The sequence below is a fragment of the Neodiprion lecontei genome, chromosome 2 (genome assembly GCF_021901455.1).
Source record: "Neodiprion lecontei isolate iyNeoLeco1 chromosome 2, iyNeoLeco1.1, whole genome shotgun sequence".
In the NCBI taxonomy this organism is placed as follows: domain Eukaryota; kingdom Metazoa; phylum Arthropoda; class Insecta; order Hymenoptera; family Diprionidae; genus Neodiprion; species Neodiprion lecontei.
The window spans coordinates 41,677,864-41,693,202 of record NC_060261.1 but is presented as its reverse complement, the minus strand read 5'-3'; the positions used below and the strand labels follow the sequence as shown (position 1 = coordinate 41,693,202).

The following is a 15,339-nucleotide window of genomic DNA, read 5'->3' as shown; positions in this document are numbered from 1 at the left end:
CTATCGCTGGGAGCCTTTGTTTCGTTTTGCGTGTTTACATTTGAAACAGTGCGTTCAACTGGTTTTTGCATTTGCTTATGCAATAGTATATGTAAAATATACATGCATTGTGTATACAAATACCTAGGGAAGAGAGTTAAAAATCGAATGATTTTATTGATTGCCTTTTAATTTTTATTTCTACTCTGTTTCAGGCTCTCGCAATCATCTGCATGATCCTTGCATCGCCAGCGCTAGTTGGTGTCACCAGTTTTTTCCTTTTTGTCGTATCGACGGCCTTCATAGCTACTATTCTGTGGACCTTCATCTACCTTTTCTCAATACGCGAGGCTCTCAAGCTTCCCATCAATTGGATTCTTTCGGTAAGATATTCCGCGAACTGTAAACGAAGCAAGTTATGATCATAACACTATACGTCAGGTTAGAAAATCATGAAAATCTATTTGTAATTACAAGTGACTTGACAAAATGATTGTACTGAAGAAGAATCAGATTTTTTCATATGAAATTTTTAATACCAAGCGCAGTCATTTCGTTCGATAAGAATTTGTTTAAAACCAAGTTCCGGAATACAATTTTCATGCTGTGTAATTTCAGGAACTCATCAATACCGGTATCTTCACCATAGCGTACGCGATTGCTTTCATCGCTCAGCTTTCCCTGTGGGGAGGAGTAATAGGAACAAATGGGAAAGGAGCTAATATCGCTGCAGGGGTAAGTTGTTAAATAAACAATCAGCTACCGTAGCACATTTGAGAATCTTTAGCGCGGTCATGATGAGCGTGAACGGTTTTAAGAAGACTTCATCGTCTGCCGTTCCTTCAATTTCCATTGTTAATCAAGTTCACGAGGTACAGACTTTAATCGTAAGATTTTTCGAATGATTTATCGATCCTTATCGTTATCACTGTGTTATTCATTTCACCGATATCACTTCGATCTTGGACGATTAAACACAGTGGACGATAACGTTCTAAGATTATCTTTGCATTATTTTTGCACGTTACAGACAAGGAATATATGCAAACCGCCATTCAGTCTTGGATTATCTAAAAATAACATTCCAACACTTCAGTATATTCCTTCTACGACGTTTATAATAGTTCCTCGTCTATATACGTAGAACTACGGAATTAAGTAGCCACGAGAAAGTGTCACGTATATAAATTCATAAAACAGGTCGTTGCCACTTATTCGCATGCGGCTGCACCTTGTATACGTGTTTTTGGATAAAACATGTATGTATACGTTGAAAAGCAGCTGATGATCTTTTATTCAAACATACCGGAGTTTCTAGCACTTTCTATAGTAATTCCGTAGCATATGATAATGGACGAGGAAACGCGGTTGACGAAGCTGTCGCTTAGGTATGTTGGAAATTTTTTGTTTTTCTTCTAATAATATGGTGTATTTCGTGTTTTCGCAGGTATTCGGGATAATCAATTGTATTGCGTACGGGGTGGGGACGTACTTCCTCTACATAGAATGGCAGAGTTCCAACACGCAGTAATAGCGCAGGGTCAACGATACTGTCCTAGACGTTGGTACAGAGGTTCATTTATTTTATTGCATCTTACTATACATCCGCGGTCGGATGACATTGTCTTGTCGTCCACGGTCATCAGAAGTTAATCGTTCTCGACGGTTATGATTCGAGAGTTCTAACGAGCGAAAGTCGCTATTCCATCAAGCCCTTCGATGTGTGTAAACCATCACGCGCAATTCATATATAATATAACGATTGTATCTCTAAGAAACGTATCCTACATATAGGTATATATTATATTACACTTGCTAGCGAAGGGCTCGAATACAGTGCTAATCACTCAGCGCTGACTTCGACCAGTTATCGCATAACTTACGTGTACTCGTTGTTAAATACGTATAACGAGGGGTCATCGTCGCTCGAGTAATCATGGTGTCAATATCATTCGGAATGATTTCGTAATCTTTGAAACCACACTGAAATCGTACAATTAAAATGAAATCCATTAATGAAAGTCAAATTTATTTGTCCAATAGTCTTTCGTAATCAGTCTAAAACGTACGTAATCATGAAATATTATAATTGTGGCTTAAATTTTTTCCGAGTGAATGACCCCTCGATGTATAATGTAAGTGCAGTTCTTTTCCGATTATTCACGGCTCTCAAAAACTTTCGACTGCCTATTTTCAACGCGGTCATTTTTCATTGTGCATACATATAGGATATATATATATATATATATAATGTACGAAGGTTGTAATCTGGGTTGGATAGCGAATTTTTGCTTATCCCGAAAGAGATCAAGATCCGCAACGCAGAATTCCGGTTTCTTTTTGAACTTTATTGTTTTCCATAAATCGACGTTACCTACCATTTGAATTTTTGTTTGCCGCATGAAATATTTATATTTATTCTCTATAAATTCATCGAGCACTTTGAAATTTCAAGTGAAACAAACGATGTTATACACCATCACAATATACATAATATATACCTATTATCACAAATTCACAACTAACTATACCTATTTCGCAATACAACGTAAGATCGCCTTAGAAAAGTGTGAAATTAGAGGCTCATTTTTTTTCCATATCACTTGATTTTATAATACACGAGATGATATATTCATATTCATTCAAGTACCGGCACGCTTTGCTTGACCTTTCGTCACTCTGAAATTTTGCATGTAATCGATATAGCAGATCCCTCGCAATTAGCGTAATACTCACGGTACCAAGTGCGCCTAATTTATTGCTTACCTTGATGTAGAATCGTGTGTTCAGTAAACATAAAAACAGTGCATTTTCTCAGTTCTTATACTGATTTCTTTCTACAGCCTTAGACCACGTTTACTCAGGCAAAGTATGATATCCACAACTAATCGATTTATCGTTCGCTTGTGTCCGGTAATTAGGTAAAAATATGAAATAATTTTTGAGCAAGCCTTCATGTTTTCTGCGACAGTGACATTAAATGCGTAAGCATTATTGCTGCAAGAAAAACACAACTTAACAAAAAATATTATCCTCACTTTACACAGGCATATAATATTAATTTTAATACTAATGATAGAAATATATGCGTAAGAAAAATACTAAATACACACACACACACACACACGCGCGCGCGCGCGCGCACACACAAACACACACACACGCACACCCACACACACACACATATATATATATATATCAATCAACAGAAAAATGCATAGAATCTATACAATCGATGAAATGAAAAATGTAAATTTTATACTTATATATTTATACATATAGATTTATATACATTATATATACATATATACATGCATATTATTTATATATTATATCGTAATGACGCGTATGTGCTCAACCATACACTATATACTACATATGTATTGGTTTACATCCTTTTGCAAATCCACATTGGCTGATTAATGAAAATTTGTTTTGTCTTTTGAACGGTAGTTGATAACATACAACGTGTAATGACGGATCAGTGTACTTATAATTACTGCGTCCGCGTAAAATTAGCTAATGGATTTAATTAACGACCAATTAAGCATCATCCGAAGATTGGTTGAACGTATGGATACTGATGTTAATTTGTAACACCTTCTTACACGAATGCAGCGAATTGTAGGACAGCATTGAAACCTGTAACTCGTTGTTTACAATCCAATGACAATGAACCATCACAACATATTTGCAACTGAAACAATAAGTCATTTTGACACGACGATTCACGCCCGTTCTACTATTGTATAGGAGGTACCTGACACGGATACGTTGAAAAATGCATTTACCTTCAACAAATCATATAATCTATTATAAGATAGAAATGTTTTACGGCATTGTTAATTGTTAGAATACGATACTTATATAGTACCGTATCGCTACTGATTATTATGTATGTATGTATAATTACGTATATCTGTTTGAAGTTTTTTGTTGATTTTTTCTCTTCAATCCTTAATGTTTTAATTTTATTTACCCTTGAGCTATTATACGGATGTCGAATAAAATTTAATCGTTCCAGTTACACATACGAATAACGTGTTTCCGCAAATATCTTGCAGACACTATCAATTCTAAAGTATTGGTATTTATTGCAATTTTTTCGACTTGTAGATAAATTTACGACCAAGTCGGCAGAGCCGATATAATTTCGAGATGAGAGAATCAAAAGCGCCTGATGAGAGGCAACCCAATCGCCGATACCACGCTGAGCGCCTAATAGAATGCAACTCAGCATATCTACGTGCACGAAATTATCGGATGTCAGGCGCAACGGGTCTTCTACGCTCTGGTTTGCCAATAAAATAGTTCTCACTGCACGGATAAATAAATAAATCTGAAAACAAAAATGGAGAAGCATTTTTAATACATGACGAAACGTCGTAAGCATGTTGGAGCCTCTGTAAACACCCGTTCCATACTCGATGACGGATTATCGAATCGTCGGATTCAGCTTACTACGCATGACAGGCGTGCCCGTTGGCTGCGTAAAGAAAGACCGATCGAATACATACCTGCTGCTAGCTGCATTTACTCGACTCTTTCGAATGCGTGACGTCATGTGTGACGTGTACCGGGCTTGGCGGGGACGTTAGGCGTCGATTTCAGTCATTCGCGAGACACTGAGAACGTAACATAACTCCGATTTCCAGTCACCTGTCTCAGGTTAGTTACTTCGAAAACGTTTATCAATCCTACTGCGGTGCATCTACTTTTCTTTTCGCAATTCTGACTTATCGACGATTGTTTTTACTGCGGTACGAGTCTCTTATCTCCTCGTTTAACCGTATGTATAATTACAACATTGACGCAGTATAATCAGAAGCCGGTAGACCGGACGCGTTAAGACCGTTATATGTTAAAGGCATCGCGCAAAGGGGAATGATAAAGCATCCGACATAATGCGTTGTAAAAGTGAATTCTCCGTAGGTGAAATTAATAATTTGTGTGCGCGTTTGAATTTTCCCGCGAATCGATATTGCATTTACTGCTGCTACAAATAAACGGTATAACTGTCACTGCGTTCCTTGCTTTTTGTTAGGATTAAATAATACTGCACCTTCAGTATCGATAAATCCAAATGCCATCCTCAGTCTGATTTTCCTTATTTCGCTCAGTTGGCTGAATGTTTTCATATTTGTACAAGTCCAGTGAAGAAATTTCATTCAAGTTATCGTTACAGCTGATCTTCTTGGACAGTTACAGGCTGCCAAAGTTTCACTTTGACTGTCGGGTATCAATCAAATTCATTCGTCATGGGAATTCTAGATCAGATATATACGAATTTTTCTCTTGCCACGGTCGGTCGAGTCGTTTATCTTATCACAAATACAAGGAAACGCTAATTCTGAAGATAACCAAACTCATCCCGATCACTCATTTCGTCATTAATATCAAGTATCGTAAAGTTTTCCGGGTGAAAATTTCTCCCAGGACATCATCCAAGTGGTTGAAGTTACCTTCCGGTTCTTCATCCATGCATGATTAATCAAACCACCGAACCTCGTTGTTTATATTATCGTCTGCATTACTCACTTGTCACTACCGTTCCGTTAATTAGGATCTGTATTTAGAACTTTATATCTTTACTGAGTTGTTTACATTTAATGACAATTAAAACTGGTAAACTGTCCAAGCCCTAAACTGGATCGATGATGACAGACTGATCACAGATGCATCCCATATTCTCACTTCATTGCCGCTGCATAGTACTATAATAACGGCGTCAATCGTGTAGGTAGATTGCAAATTTATAGTACAAACATAGGCGCGTTGCCGTTCGGCGCAAGACGTTCGATAAAATTTTGCAATATTAACTGTTTCAAACTATTGCAAAGTATTAGAATAACAAGTTCTATCTATACCGAAATGGAGTCAACTCTATTTCGGTTTGAAGGAGGACGCTCAGAAGCAACAGCCGAAGTAGGTCGCACCTCGGAAGTCCGACCTCGTCCCGATTTCCATAAGGCCCATGGACGCAACGATAGCAGAGGCCAGAATAAGAAGAGATTTAATATTCGAATTGTACACTCCTGCTATGGGAGGTATCGATACCCGTCCGGATGTTCGTTTTCGTCCAAATGAACTGACGTGGCCGATTCAAGTTTCAGTGTGCAATTCCGCCGAAGACGCATAGTAGCTTTGGACATATTCGGAGTCATATCGTGAATTTGATTCTAGTAAAATTCGACAATCAAATGACACAGTTGGCCGTATCGCGACAAGTAATATACTGCCATTTAGCAAGCTTGACTGAGCTAATATCAAAGACACACGATACACTGATGTCATCGGTGAATTAATAAATTCGTTATCAAATTCCAACGGAGGTTCATCCTTTTTTCTATCAGAGAGATTCGGAGAAGAACAGCGATTAGTCAGCCAAAGCAGCCCGTGTTCATTGTTACACTTGACGATGACATAACGATGCCTTTCTCGCCTCAACGCCACTAAACGATTCTCGGTGATAATTTTTTATTCAAATTCAATCATGATAAAAACGCGTCTATTTTAATGTTCGAAAATTGGCTGCACAATATTTTTTTCAAGACTTTATTTCGGGTGCAGTATGCACAACCGTATCAATAGATTCGCGTTGTATCAAGAGGCGAAAATAATTTGCGTCTACGTCAGTGCCACTTCTGGCGCATGAGTCATTGTCTCACACAGTGGGTGAAAGAATACGAGAGGATACGTGCGGTTGCTGCGTGTGTGTAACGGATTAAGGGAATCGAGTAATGACTCCGAAGAAGAGCGAAAGCTTAGTTAGCTGGAAAGCAACGAGCAGAGAAATGGAGCAGATAAAGCATAAACGGTCATAATTCTAAATGCTTTAATGAGTCTGAAGCTAGCAGCCAGAATTAACAGCCAAACGTTCCAATGTTCATTCGAACGAGGTAATGAATTCCGAAAATCAAAATTTTGTGAAACACCTTGAACCCCTGATAATTTTACAGAATTATGAGGATCAAACTGAACTGCATTTTTCTATTTTCAAAAAGTTTAGTACGTTTGGCTGCTGATTCTAGCTGCTAGTTTCAGCTTCACATTGCTTTGAGGAGTCCAACCTCTGTGACATAAGAATTCGTCTTACTCGTTGATCGGTCTTTTTTTTTGCAGAGGATCGGTGAACTCGTGAAAATATCTTTAGCATGCGTGAGACGAGAGTAGAACTGAGTATAGAATCAAAATACGTAATGTTTACGAAATTTGAACGCTGTGCTCTTGCCCATCAAGAGGTACTGCGATTCATAACTACGTTACTTATGCAACGTAGATATGTACTTATGGAAGATTTATGAGTATTTGAACCTGGAAGGATCGGCATACATGCTGATCAGATTCGTCGGCTTTTATGAAAAACAAAATCGCCGCATATTATGCTTTTCGTCTCAACATGAGATTTCTACCCGACGATCGTTTGAACATTTTTATTTTATTTCAGGGTTCCCTGTGATAACTCGATATCATGTCTCACTCCGTCACCATACGAACAACCACAACCACCACCAGTGGCTCGACGATCATCCTAAACACTAGCTACTTAAGAACTTTTCCTGGAATACTGAAATTTCTTGAAGTTGTAAGTACTCCGGCATATTAACGAAGAAATTATTCACAGCGCGGAATAACTTCGCAAAGTAACAAGCTTTAAAACATCCTCGCGAGTGATGTATAATGATCGTCGGTTTCCTACTAACGTGGAACAACTACTAAGGAAGTGGGTTGTTGCATTCAGTAAGCGGTTCTCGATAAGGAACCGCAATAAGCGTCGTTAGCTCATAATCAGACTGTTACGTGAAAAGTTTTCTTTACCAAAAGCTTCTTCTGATCTAAATAGATCATGTGTGAAATATTACAATACCATACACGATTTTGAAAGAGCTGACATCCTTTTGCTGATTCACTTTCAATGGTTACACACAAGCTAATCCTATGGATTCAGCACCCAAAAATGGTGGATCGAGGTTGGGTCCGCCATACATGGCGATGGCATAAGTTTTTGAGAAACTCTTAGGCCATGGCGGCAAATGAGCTCACCTCAAGTTCACGCTCTCACTTTCAGGCGCTGGGTATCGTCTGCGTTGGGATCATGGGACACGATCACGACACTCACTATGCCGAGGCGCTGGCATCAACGCCCAGGATATTTTTCCTTCTCATGACGACGACTTTCATGATCGCATCTTTCATTCTTCTGATATCTTGCCTCGCATCCTTGTCAACCGGCTCGATAATATCAAAAACTATCTACGTAAGTTTGTCCAAGATAGGATCATATAGAATCAAATCTCCAGCTGAAATTAATGGAATTTGTTTACTGTCCTTATTCCTTGAAATTATAATCAAGGAAATCGATCATTCTACTGTACAATCAAACTTTACACGCTTGCATTAATTTTGTAATTTACAAATTCAGGAGGTGATCTATCATTCGATCGGATTTGGATTGCTCCTTGCAGCATCTCTCAACCTTCTCGTAGACATTACCAAAACCCGTTATCGCCCTCATAATTATGATGCCATTTTGGCAGCTTCGGTGAGTTTACCTAAATTAAGCAATTAATACTCCAATATCCAATCAAAGTACTACTTACAGATTTCTATCGGAAAAGTACATCGAAAGTATTGAAAATAACGAGTAGTTGTTTTTTTTAGATCATAGGACTAGTCAATGCGGCGCTATACCTTATGAGTACTATACTAGCTCTGAGATCCTACAGAGGTATTTAAAAGCCGAAGATCGTACGGGATTCGACGCTTAAAGAAGCGTCAGTTCGCACTTAAGACACAGTCGTTACCAAAGCTGTGAGGGATGCAGAATAGCGACTATCAGGCGCAAGCGAAGACTGTTTTATCATCGTTGTCATCGTATGACAAATGCGTAAAAAGAGAAGAAAAATTAATCATTGCTGAGGTATGCATTGTATAACTTAAGAAGCGTAATATATAGATAGATCTTGAAGTGTCGGTTCGGGAAAGAATGCTAAAAATTTTTAGATCAATATATATGTAGTAGATTTTTGTCGGTGTATTTTTGAGATATTTTTAAGGTAAATTTACTGTCAATATTTAAAGTATAACGATAAGCTTTCTACTTTTATAATAACCCTGTAGTAATGGTCGATGTCTAACAATACTATTCTCACTTCTCTTTGTCGCTGCAATATTGTCTCTTATATAGTTTACAACTAACAGCTATAATCGGGAGAAACCAGTGTCAAGAAATCCTGCCAAGAAAAAAAAAAAGGTACCATACTCACGTGTTACCGCATTTGTATACAAGTATCATCGTTACCATTGTTCATACGAATATGTTATATTTTTATTTTTCTAAACGTTCCTACGATCTAAAATTTTCTCCCATCATCGTACAAATAAAAAGTGGTAACATGCAAATGAAATCTACCTTTGTACTCAGTCACCTGTTCAATCTTCTGTTATTGATCGAGCAATTAATACGTATTCAATTAACACTTGGCTACTTGGTACTATAGAGAGAAAGAGATGGATAGATAGATAGAATTTATTTATGTACACTTTGTTGTATGTTAAAGAATAGTAACAAAACTGATGATGCAGCATTATATAGCAGATATTGGTTAACAGAACAGTGATAAGTGGTAAGTCAATGATTAGTGACATTGATTTTGAGGTAATTCTTTGCGGTCAAAGTCACAATGTGATCGGCAGTTTTTGAAGATCACAAATTTCAAGATCATCCGCAAATGCCAGATGGGAGACTTCAGGCTCAAGGCAATGTGATATATCTATCTCCAACGTAGAGAACGGTCGGAAAGGGACCGAGAACAGAGCCCTGAGGAATTCCGGTATTGAACGACCGGCCCCACAACTACCTGCTACCTTCCAGAGAGGTTGAAGGCCGTGAAAGAGACTCGATCTTCGTAAGCATAACAGAATCCAACATCACAAAATTCAAACGGGTAACGTAACCGAGAACGTAATAGAATCGGCCGAAAAAGCAGCCGTCGACGAATCATTGTCACTGTGTGTACTTCCATATGTGTAACTTTATACATTAGTTTTCGCGATGGTTATATTATGGCGTAGATATAAAACTCAATCAATCAATTAATTATTTAATCGTTTAAGGCCTCAATAGTTTGAGTCTGGCCAATTGAAATTCACCTATTAACCACTTCGTCGCACATTGTTGCGGCATTTGGTCCAATTACAGTAGAACCACGATTCTCTGAACCACGACTTGACTTGTCCTAACGTTCAATTATCCTAACGTTGGTTCGCATCATACAGTGTTCGCGCGAAATATAGATTCAGATCCGCTTGTACGTTGATTCTACCGACAGTTTTTATTTGCTTCCTGTTGCGCGCACAGAGAAATAAGAATTATTGCAATTTTTTGATATTTTTACATTCTAAAAAACGAGTAGTAGCTGTTCGTGAATTAACGACGCACGATTGTATGAAACAAAAGTAACAAAATAAGCGTTCGGTGTTAGATGTTCAGAATAGACTGTTTGTCGATTTAAATTTATATTGTATATATTATCATCCCTTGGGATAAAAATTGCGTTTCAGTTAAATCCGAATTAGAATCGGTCACGATTAAGGCCATGTAGTAGTCCTACCTTTACCGACCGAGCAGACTAAAGAAATAAACTAATTAACGGAAAGGGTTTGAATTTCGGAAATGCGTCGCTCTTTCGTAACGGGGTCCAGGAAAAGAACTCATAACGCGAAAACCGTTAAAAAATGTGGGATTTATTTTAGCGCTGTCCAGTAATATTAGTCTTCATCCTCAATGGACTTTTTTTTCTTGTCACGGCTTCCGCAGTTAATTGTTATATTCATCGCCACAATCGTGGCTACCTGTTGCCTTCGATAATACGAAAGTTCTTTTTTTTTTGTTGTTCATTTTAAGTGATTAACGCAAGTAAGTAATTCAATTTAATTCAATTTAATTTGCCTTATTAGTATTTACATGGGTTCAGCCTGTGAGTGCATACTAGAGATATAAATAGATGTAGAACATGCAAGCATGTGAGGCATTCCAGATCGATTGGAAAATATCTCAAAATTCCAGATATTATTAGACATAAAAATTTTTAAGCCTAGACCCAAAATGGGCCAGCGTTCGCTTTGTCATTTTTTGAATTTTACTAGTTACAATTTTTTTTTACAGTCAGAAGAAAGGGTCAGATCATTATGGATTTTTGATGGAATACTTTTACACATAATATACTTCCGTATTCAACCCTTTCAGGGGTCCATCAAATCCACCAAACGGATTGAGATAAAATTTTGTATAGAGGGCTTTCTTGGGTCGCTGATTACGAATCTGAAAACAAAATTTGAAAATTCAAAATGGCGAATAGGCGAATTGTCTTGGGCTGAATTCTGCTGATTTCTGCTAAAACGCCTTTTATTTTCATCCATCCAGAAATGTCGATCGACAGAAATCAGAATACCATTGGACATCAGACAGTAAAGTCTTTTGTTAAGAAAGTTATTTCAATTACTCACAGTGATAGTTGTCACGAGCCGAAATAACCAAATTCACAGACAGTGACGAGCTGAACGATAAGTCTGAAGATTTGTGAATCAAATTTTTAAATCTGTGCAAACATTTAATATATTAAAAAATTGTACATCGCGTTACCAAATGAGAGCTCGTAAACTATGTCAAGCGAATTTCGCTACAACGATGTTATAATAAATATACACATATTACAATGTCAGCTTAATTTAATGTATTCATTTTGCATAACTCTTATAATATACCGTCTGAATTACAGATCGGATGGAAGAGAAAAAACAATGAATTTCATCCATCCACATGCGATTCAATATGACACGTGCGAAGGCTTCACCCTCTCTTCATGGTGCGATTCGAAATGAAAACGGTGGGCAATTAATAGCCTTCGCGTACCTACGTGCCGACGACATTCCGTTGACACTTTTTCTCCATAGGCATCTGCATCGTCGATCCGCCATAATTTCCTGTGGCGCGTGCCGAAAATAGACAACGACCCTCTGAGGTCTCGTACCACGCGGGGGGGGGGGGGCCGTTCATGCATTGCGGGTACAGAATCTTCTACAGTCTGTAGCGAACTCTTAACAGTGAACATTCGTCCCGAGGGATCTCTTTCTGTCGTTCCATTCAAATTTCCATTTCCAAATTCATCGTATCACTCGATAAACAGATTCCTGGGAACTCGTGCTTTCCGGAAGTACCAATCGGACTCTTCATATTTCTTGCTGACTCACGTGCAGGGAATTTAGGTACAGCTGCATTGCCGTGGCGTAAAACAATCTATAGGTAATGTTCTCTGCTTGATTATAATCCATAAGAAACGATCCGATTCACGCCGATGGTTCTGAAATTGATCGGTTGCACGTGGATCGATATCCGTTGTAAGAACCGCTGATCCGTTTGTCATCGATTTCGTATAGGATAGAATGTAGAGAAACCCCGGTTTGATAAGTCAAGTAATCTTATTGTTGGCAGCTACACGCAATTTTTTCCAAAGAATCGCAGAGCATTGGTGACTTCAAGTGTCGCGATAACAATTTACGGACAGAAATAAACTGTTGCTCCAGGGGTTAACGATCCCGACTTTTGAGTCGAGAGTCTGCAGCCCAAGAGCGCTGTTCGACAATATTCACCGAAAATATTGCGCAGTTTGCGCTTGCGTTTTTGTGAAATCCTTGACTTACCGCCGGCACTTTCGCACACACGCACATTGCGCACTCAAAGAAAGAACGTAAGTTGATAAGAATATAAGAATATAAGAATATAAAAAGGTGGAGCATAATGACGATACGACGAACGCAAACTTATATACACACGCATGCATCCGCAAGTGCATGCTTATGTACATTCACAGGATGCGACGTTTAAGCATCGTGCTGTTTAATTAACAGACTGCGGGACGGAACTGTGAACCATGGGCGGGGGTGCAGCTGGACCGACGATCAGGATGGCGTCGACGGGAACTCACGGAGCCGGGGGTGTCGCTTGTTGCTTTTGCCGATGCTGCACATGCATACACATCGAATTCTTGAAGACTTTACCGGGCATGGTGAAAGTGGCCGAGGCGGTAAGTTTTATCTGACACACCATAAAATTGCACACTTTGAATTGTAGAATTTTTTCGCGATACGCTGATTTCGATGAATGTGAAGCCCTGCAGATTTTTGTAATTACGCGGCCCGCGTCTCGATGAATATTGAATTTTTTGTTAAAAATCATCATTTCTCCCGAGATTCCCGATCTCGTATTTTTGTAAATTGCTGCAAGAAAAGACAAGGAAAACTATACAGTGTATTCTCAAAAAGTTAAAGAAATTTCTGCCAGGGAATTTGTATAGGATATCGATTCCAGGATCTGTCCGGAAATTTGTTGCATTCTTTGGCGTTACTGAAACCGTATAACGATATTCTTGTTTCAGGTGATCAGCAGCTTGATACAATATTTGTTGATTAATTACGGCCTGAGGTACAGTGCGACAATTGGTTCGGCGTACGAAAGTGCCTTGACGACTTGTTCCGCCTGCTTTCTGAACTCGGCGGTACTTCTGGCCTGTTACATCGTGTCCGAAAAATCGTACAGACTGATACGCTCGTCCCTCTTCGTAAGTGAAAAATGAATTTTCCGCAAAACGTCCCCGTCGGAATAAGGGCTGATTAATAACTTGTCAGTTTGTCCGATATTTCAGGAGCTGATGTTTAACGCCCTCGCATCCTTTCTCTACTTGAGCTCAGCCTCGTACTTGGCATTTGCTACCAAGATGTTCCTCTGGGGACAATATCTCCTCACACCTGGATTTGACGTCTATCCAGCAATGAGCGCCGCCTACGTAAGTTTATCGGCAAATTTATTCGGAAGTCGATTGAAAAAAATAAATAAAAATTTACTTCTGCGGTTATTTCGCTCGTTTATTTGAAATTTAACTACTCTTACAGATGCTTTGCGGGGTAGTCGGCGTCCTGCACGGTGTGGATGCCTACTATTCGTACAAACACTACACTGGTAGTTGGTAGCGAGGAGCCTGATTTCAGCGGTAACAAATTTTTCCAATTACACTTACGTGAAATCATGCCTGGACATAAATTATTAATACGTAAACGGTAATCGACCTCTCGTATTATATCTAGTCACAAGAATGAGATTCTTTTGAGCTTTGGCGAGTAGTCCGCACTCGAAAATCAGGAAATTAACATATAATGTATTATAGAAATAACTACGTCTTAATCATTCCTAAAGGATGCAATTTATCAAGTTTATGAGAATCATTGCGACGTTTGATCCATGGAGGAAGTATGTATAATATTTATTCCTTTTCCTCCTCTACCAGTGGAACGTTAATTTGTGTCGTCAGTCTGGTAATTTCAACGATTGAAAACCACGATCAAATCGCATGATTCCAACATCGTTTCTCCTTGTATTGATAATTTTACCAAACAATAAAGAGTTTTAATAAGTACGTACTCGGTGTTGACGTGTACGAACTCTTCGACTTGGGTTTTCCGTTCAAACAGGATGTATCAATCAGGTTCTGAGATCAATGTATCGCGTCATTTTGCTTATACTTTCAAACAGACCATTACGGATACTTACCCTCTTCGAAACAGGTACGTAGAGATATGAGTAGACGCTTTTTTACCTTGCGGTACCCAAGACATAAGTCAGGGGCGGTGGACCCTGCATTCAAAAACTGGAAGAACAACATTTTTTAGATACCGTTGAGAGGGTCTGGAACCTCGATCCCTGCCGTGCGAGGGTTTATTCAGGTATAGAAAAGCATACCGTCGTCAAAGAAAAATTATAAGGGTCTAGAATCTCAGTGCCTGACATTCCACAGGGTCTAGATCTCTGCGTCCAGCTTCTTCTTAACTTGTATAACGGGACTGTACACAACGATTCAGAAATATTGTTGAGCTCTTCAACGTGTAGCTTGGATATTTATCTGGTGACGTTGTTAGAGAAGGGCTGCGACGACGAGATGACTCCAGGATCTTCACTCTGCCACCGTTTCAAACTGAAAAAACAGTAGAAGTAGCCATTGGTTCAACCACAAGAGCAGAGGGTGAAAGTGATCGAGAGAATCGCAAGTTTAGTATACCTGTTGTAACGAGGCTGTAAGTTTGAAAAGTATCGATTCGATTACAATCTTTACAGATCGTTTTCAGACAAAGAGTCTTTATAAAGTATCACGTGGGAATATATCGTGTCAACTTACAAATACTGTCTTGAAACTGTCCAAAATTGTTCTGCGTGTTCGGAGAATAGTCTGAGAAAACGGCACGTGTGCATTTTAAGAAATTGGAAGAAAGTGGAAGAAATAATGATGAGTGTGTTTGTTTTTGACGTCA

The 15,339-nt window shown here is 38.8% G+C and overlaps 3 protein-coding genes across 9 annotated transcripts; all 3 read left to right on the top strand.

The window, feature by feature from the left end:
• The first annotated feature begins 57 nt into the window (after window positions 1-57).
• On the top strand, window positions 58-3,911 carry LOC107219527 (CKLF-like MARVEL transmembrane domain-containing protein 4). The gene is made up of 4 exons (XM_046731779.1): window positions 58-61; window positions 195-362; window positions 598-714; window positions 1,427-3,911. The coding sequence occupies exons 2-4, from the start codon at window positions 213-215 to the stop codon at window positions 1,508-1,510; spliced, it is 351 nt and encodes a 116-aa protein (XP_046587735.1). The 5' UTR covers window positions 58-61; window positions 195-212; the 3' UTR covers window positions 1,511-3,911.
• Window positions 3,912-4,491: 580 nt separating this feature from the next.
• LOC107219532 lies at window positions 4,492-9,386 on the top strand. 2 transcript variants are annotated; one of them, XM_015657779.2, is made up of 5 exons: window positions 4,492-4,647; window positions 7,427-7,564; window positions 8,048-8,236; window positions 8,402-8,521; window positions 8,641-9,386. In XM_015657779.2, the coding sequence occupies exons 2-5, from the start codon at window positions 7,451-7,453 to the stop codon at window positions 8,713-8,715; spliced, it is 498 nt and encodes a 165-aa protein (XP_015513265.1). In that variant the 5' UTR covers window positions 4,492-4,647; window positions 7,427-7,450; the 3' UTR covers window positions 8,716-9,386. The 2 variants fall into 2 exon arrangements, with proteins under 2 accessions (XP_015513265.1, XP_046587734.1); XM_046731778.1 differs by lacking the exon at window positions 4,492-4,647 and adding an exon at window positions 4,745-4,768.
• On the top strand, window positions 8,784-14,431 carry LOC107219537 (protein singles bar). 6 transcript variants are annotated; one of them, XM_046731775.1, is made up of 6 exons: window positions 12,056-12,283; window positions 12,495-12,728; window positions 12,889-13,064; window positions 13,416-13,598; window positions 13,683-13,823; window positions 13,930-14,431. In XM_046731775.1, exons 3-6 carry the CDS (start codon window positions 12,912-12,914, stop codon window positions 14,005-14,007), a joined length of 555 nt encoding a protein of 184 aa, XP_046587731.1. In that variant the 5' UTR covers window positions 12,056-12,283; window positions 12,495-12,728; window positions 12,889-12,911; the 3' UTR covers window positions 14,008-14,431. The 6 variants fall into 6 exon arrangements, with proteins under 6 accessions (XP_046587733.1, XP_015513270.2, XP_046587731.1 ...); XM_046731776.1 differs by having other exon boundaries at window positions 12,473-12,728; XM_046731777.1 differs by lacking the exons at window positions 12,056-12,283; window positions 12,495-12,728 and adding an exon at window positions 8,784-8,899.
• Window positions 14,432-15,339: the final 908 nt, after the last annotated feature.

Excerpts from the sequence above, each read along its gene's own strand:
- LOC107219532 (XM_015657779.2), top strand. The coding sequence starts at position 7,451 with ATGTCTCACTCCGTCACCATACGAACAACCACAACCACCACCAGTGGC. Across the intron at positions 7,565-8,047 it reads TACTGAAATTTCTTGAAGTT|GCGCTGGGTATCGTCTGCGT; the intron begins GTAAGTACTCCG and ends TCTCACTTTCAG. Across the intron at positions 8,522-8,640 it reads ATGCCATTTTGGCAGCTTCG|ATCATAGGACTAGTCAATGC; the intron begins GTGAGTTTACCT and ends TGTTTTTTTTAG.
- LOC107219527 (XM_046731779.1), top strand. The coding sequence starts at position 213 with ATGATCCTTGCATCGCCAGCGCTAGTTGGTGTCACCAGTTTTTTCCTT. Across the intron at positions 363-597 it reads CCATCAATTGGATTCTTTCG|GAACTCATCAATACCGGTAT; the intron begins GTAAGATATTCC and ends GTGTAATTTCAG. Across the intron at positions 715-1,426 it reads GAGCTAATATCGCTGCAGGG|GTATTCGGGATAATCAATTG; the intron begins GTAAGTTGTTAA and ends GTGTTTTCGCAG.
- LOC107219537 (XM_046731777.1), top strand. The coding sequence starts at position 12,912 with ATGGGCGGGGGTGCAGCTGGACCGACGATCAGGATGGCGTCGACGGGA. Across the intron at positions 13,065-13,415 it reads TGGTGAAAGTGGCCGAGGCG|GTGATCAGCAGCTTGATACA; the intron begins GTAAGTTTTATC and ends TTCTTGTTTCAG. Across the intron at positions 13,824-13,929 it reads CAGCAATGAGCGCCGCCTAC|ATGCTTTGCGGGGTAGTCGG; the intron begins GTAAGTTTATCG and ends CTACTCTTACAG.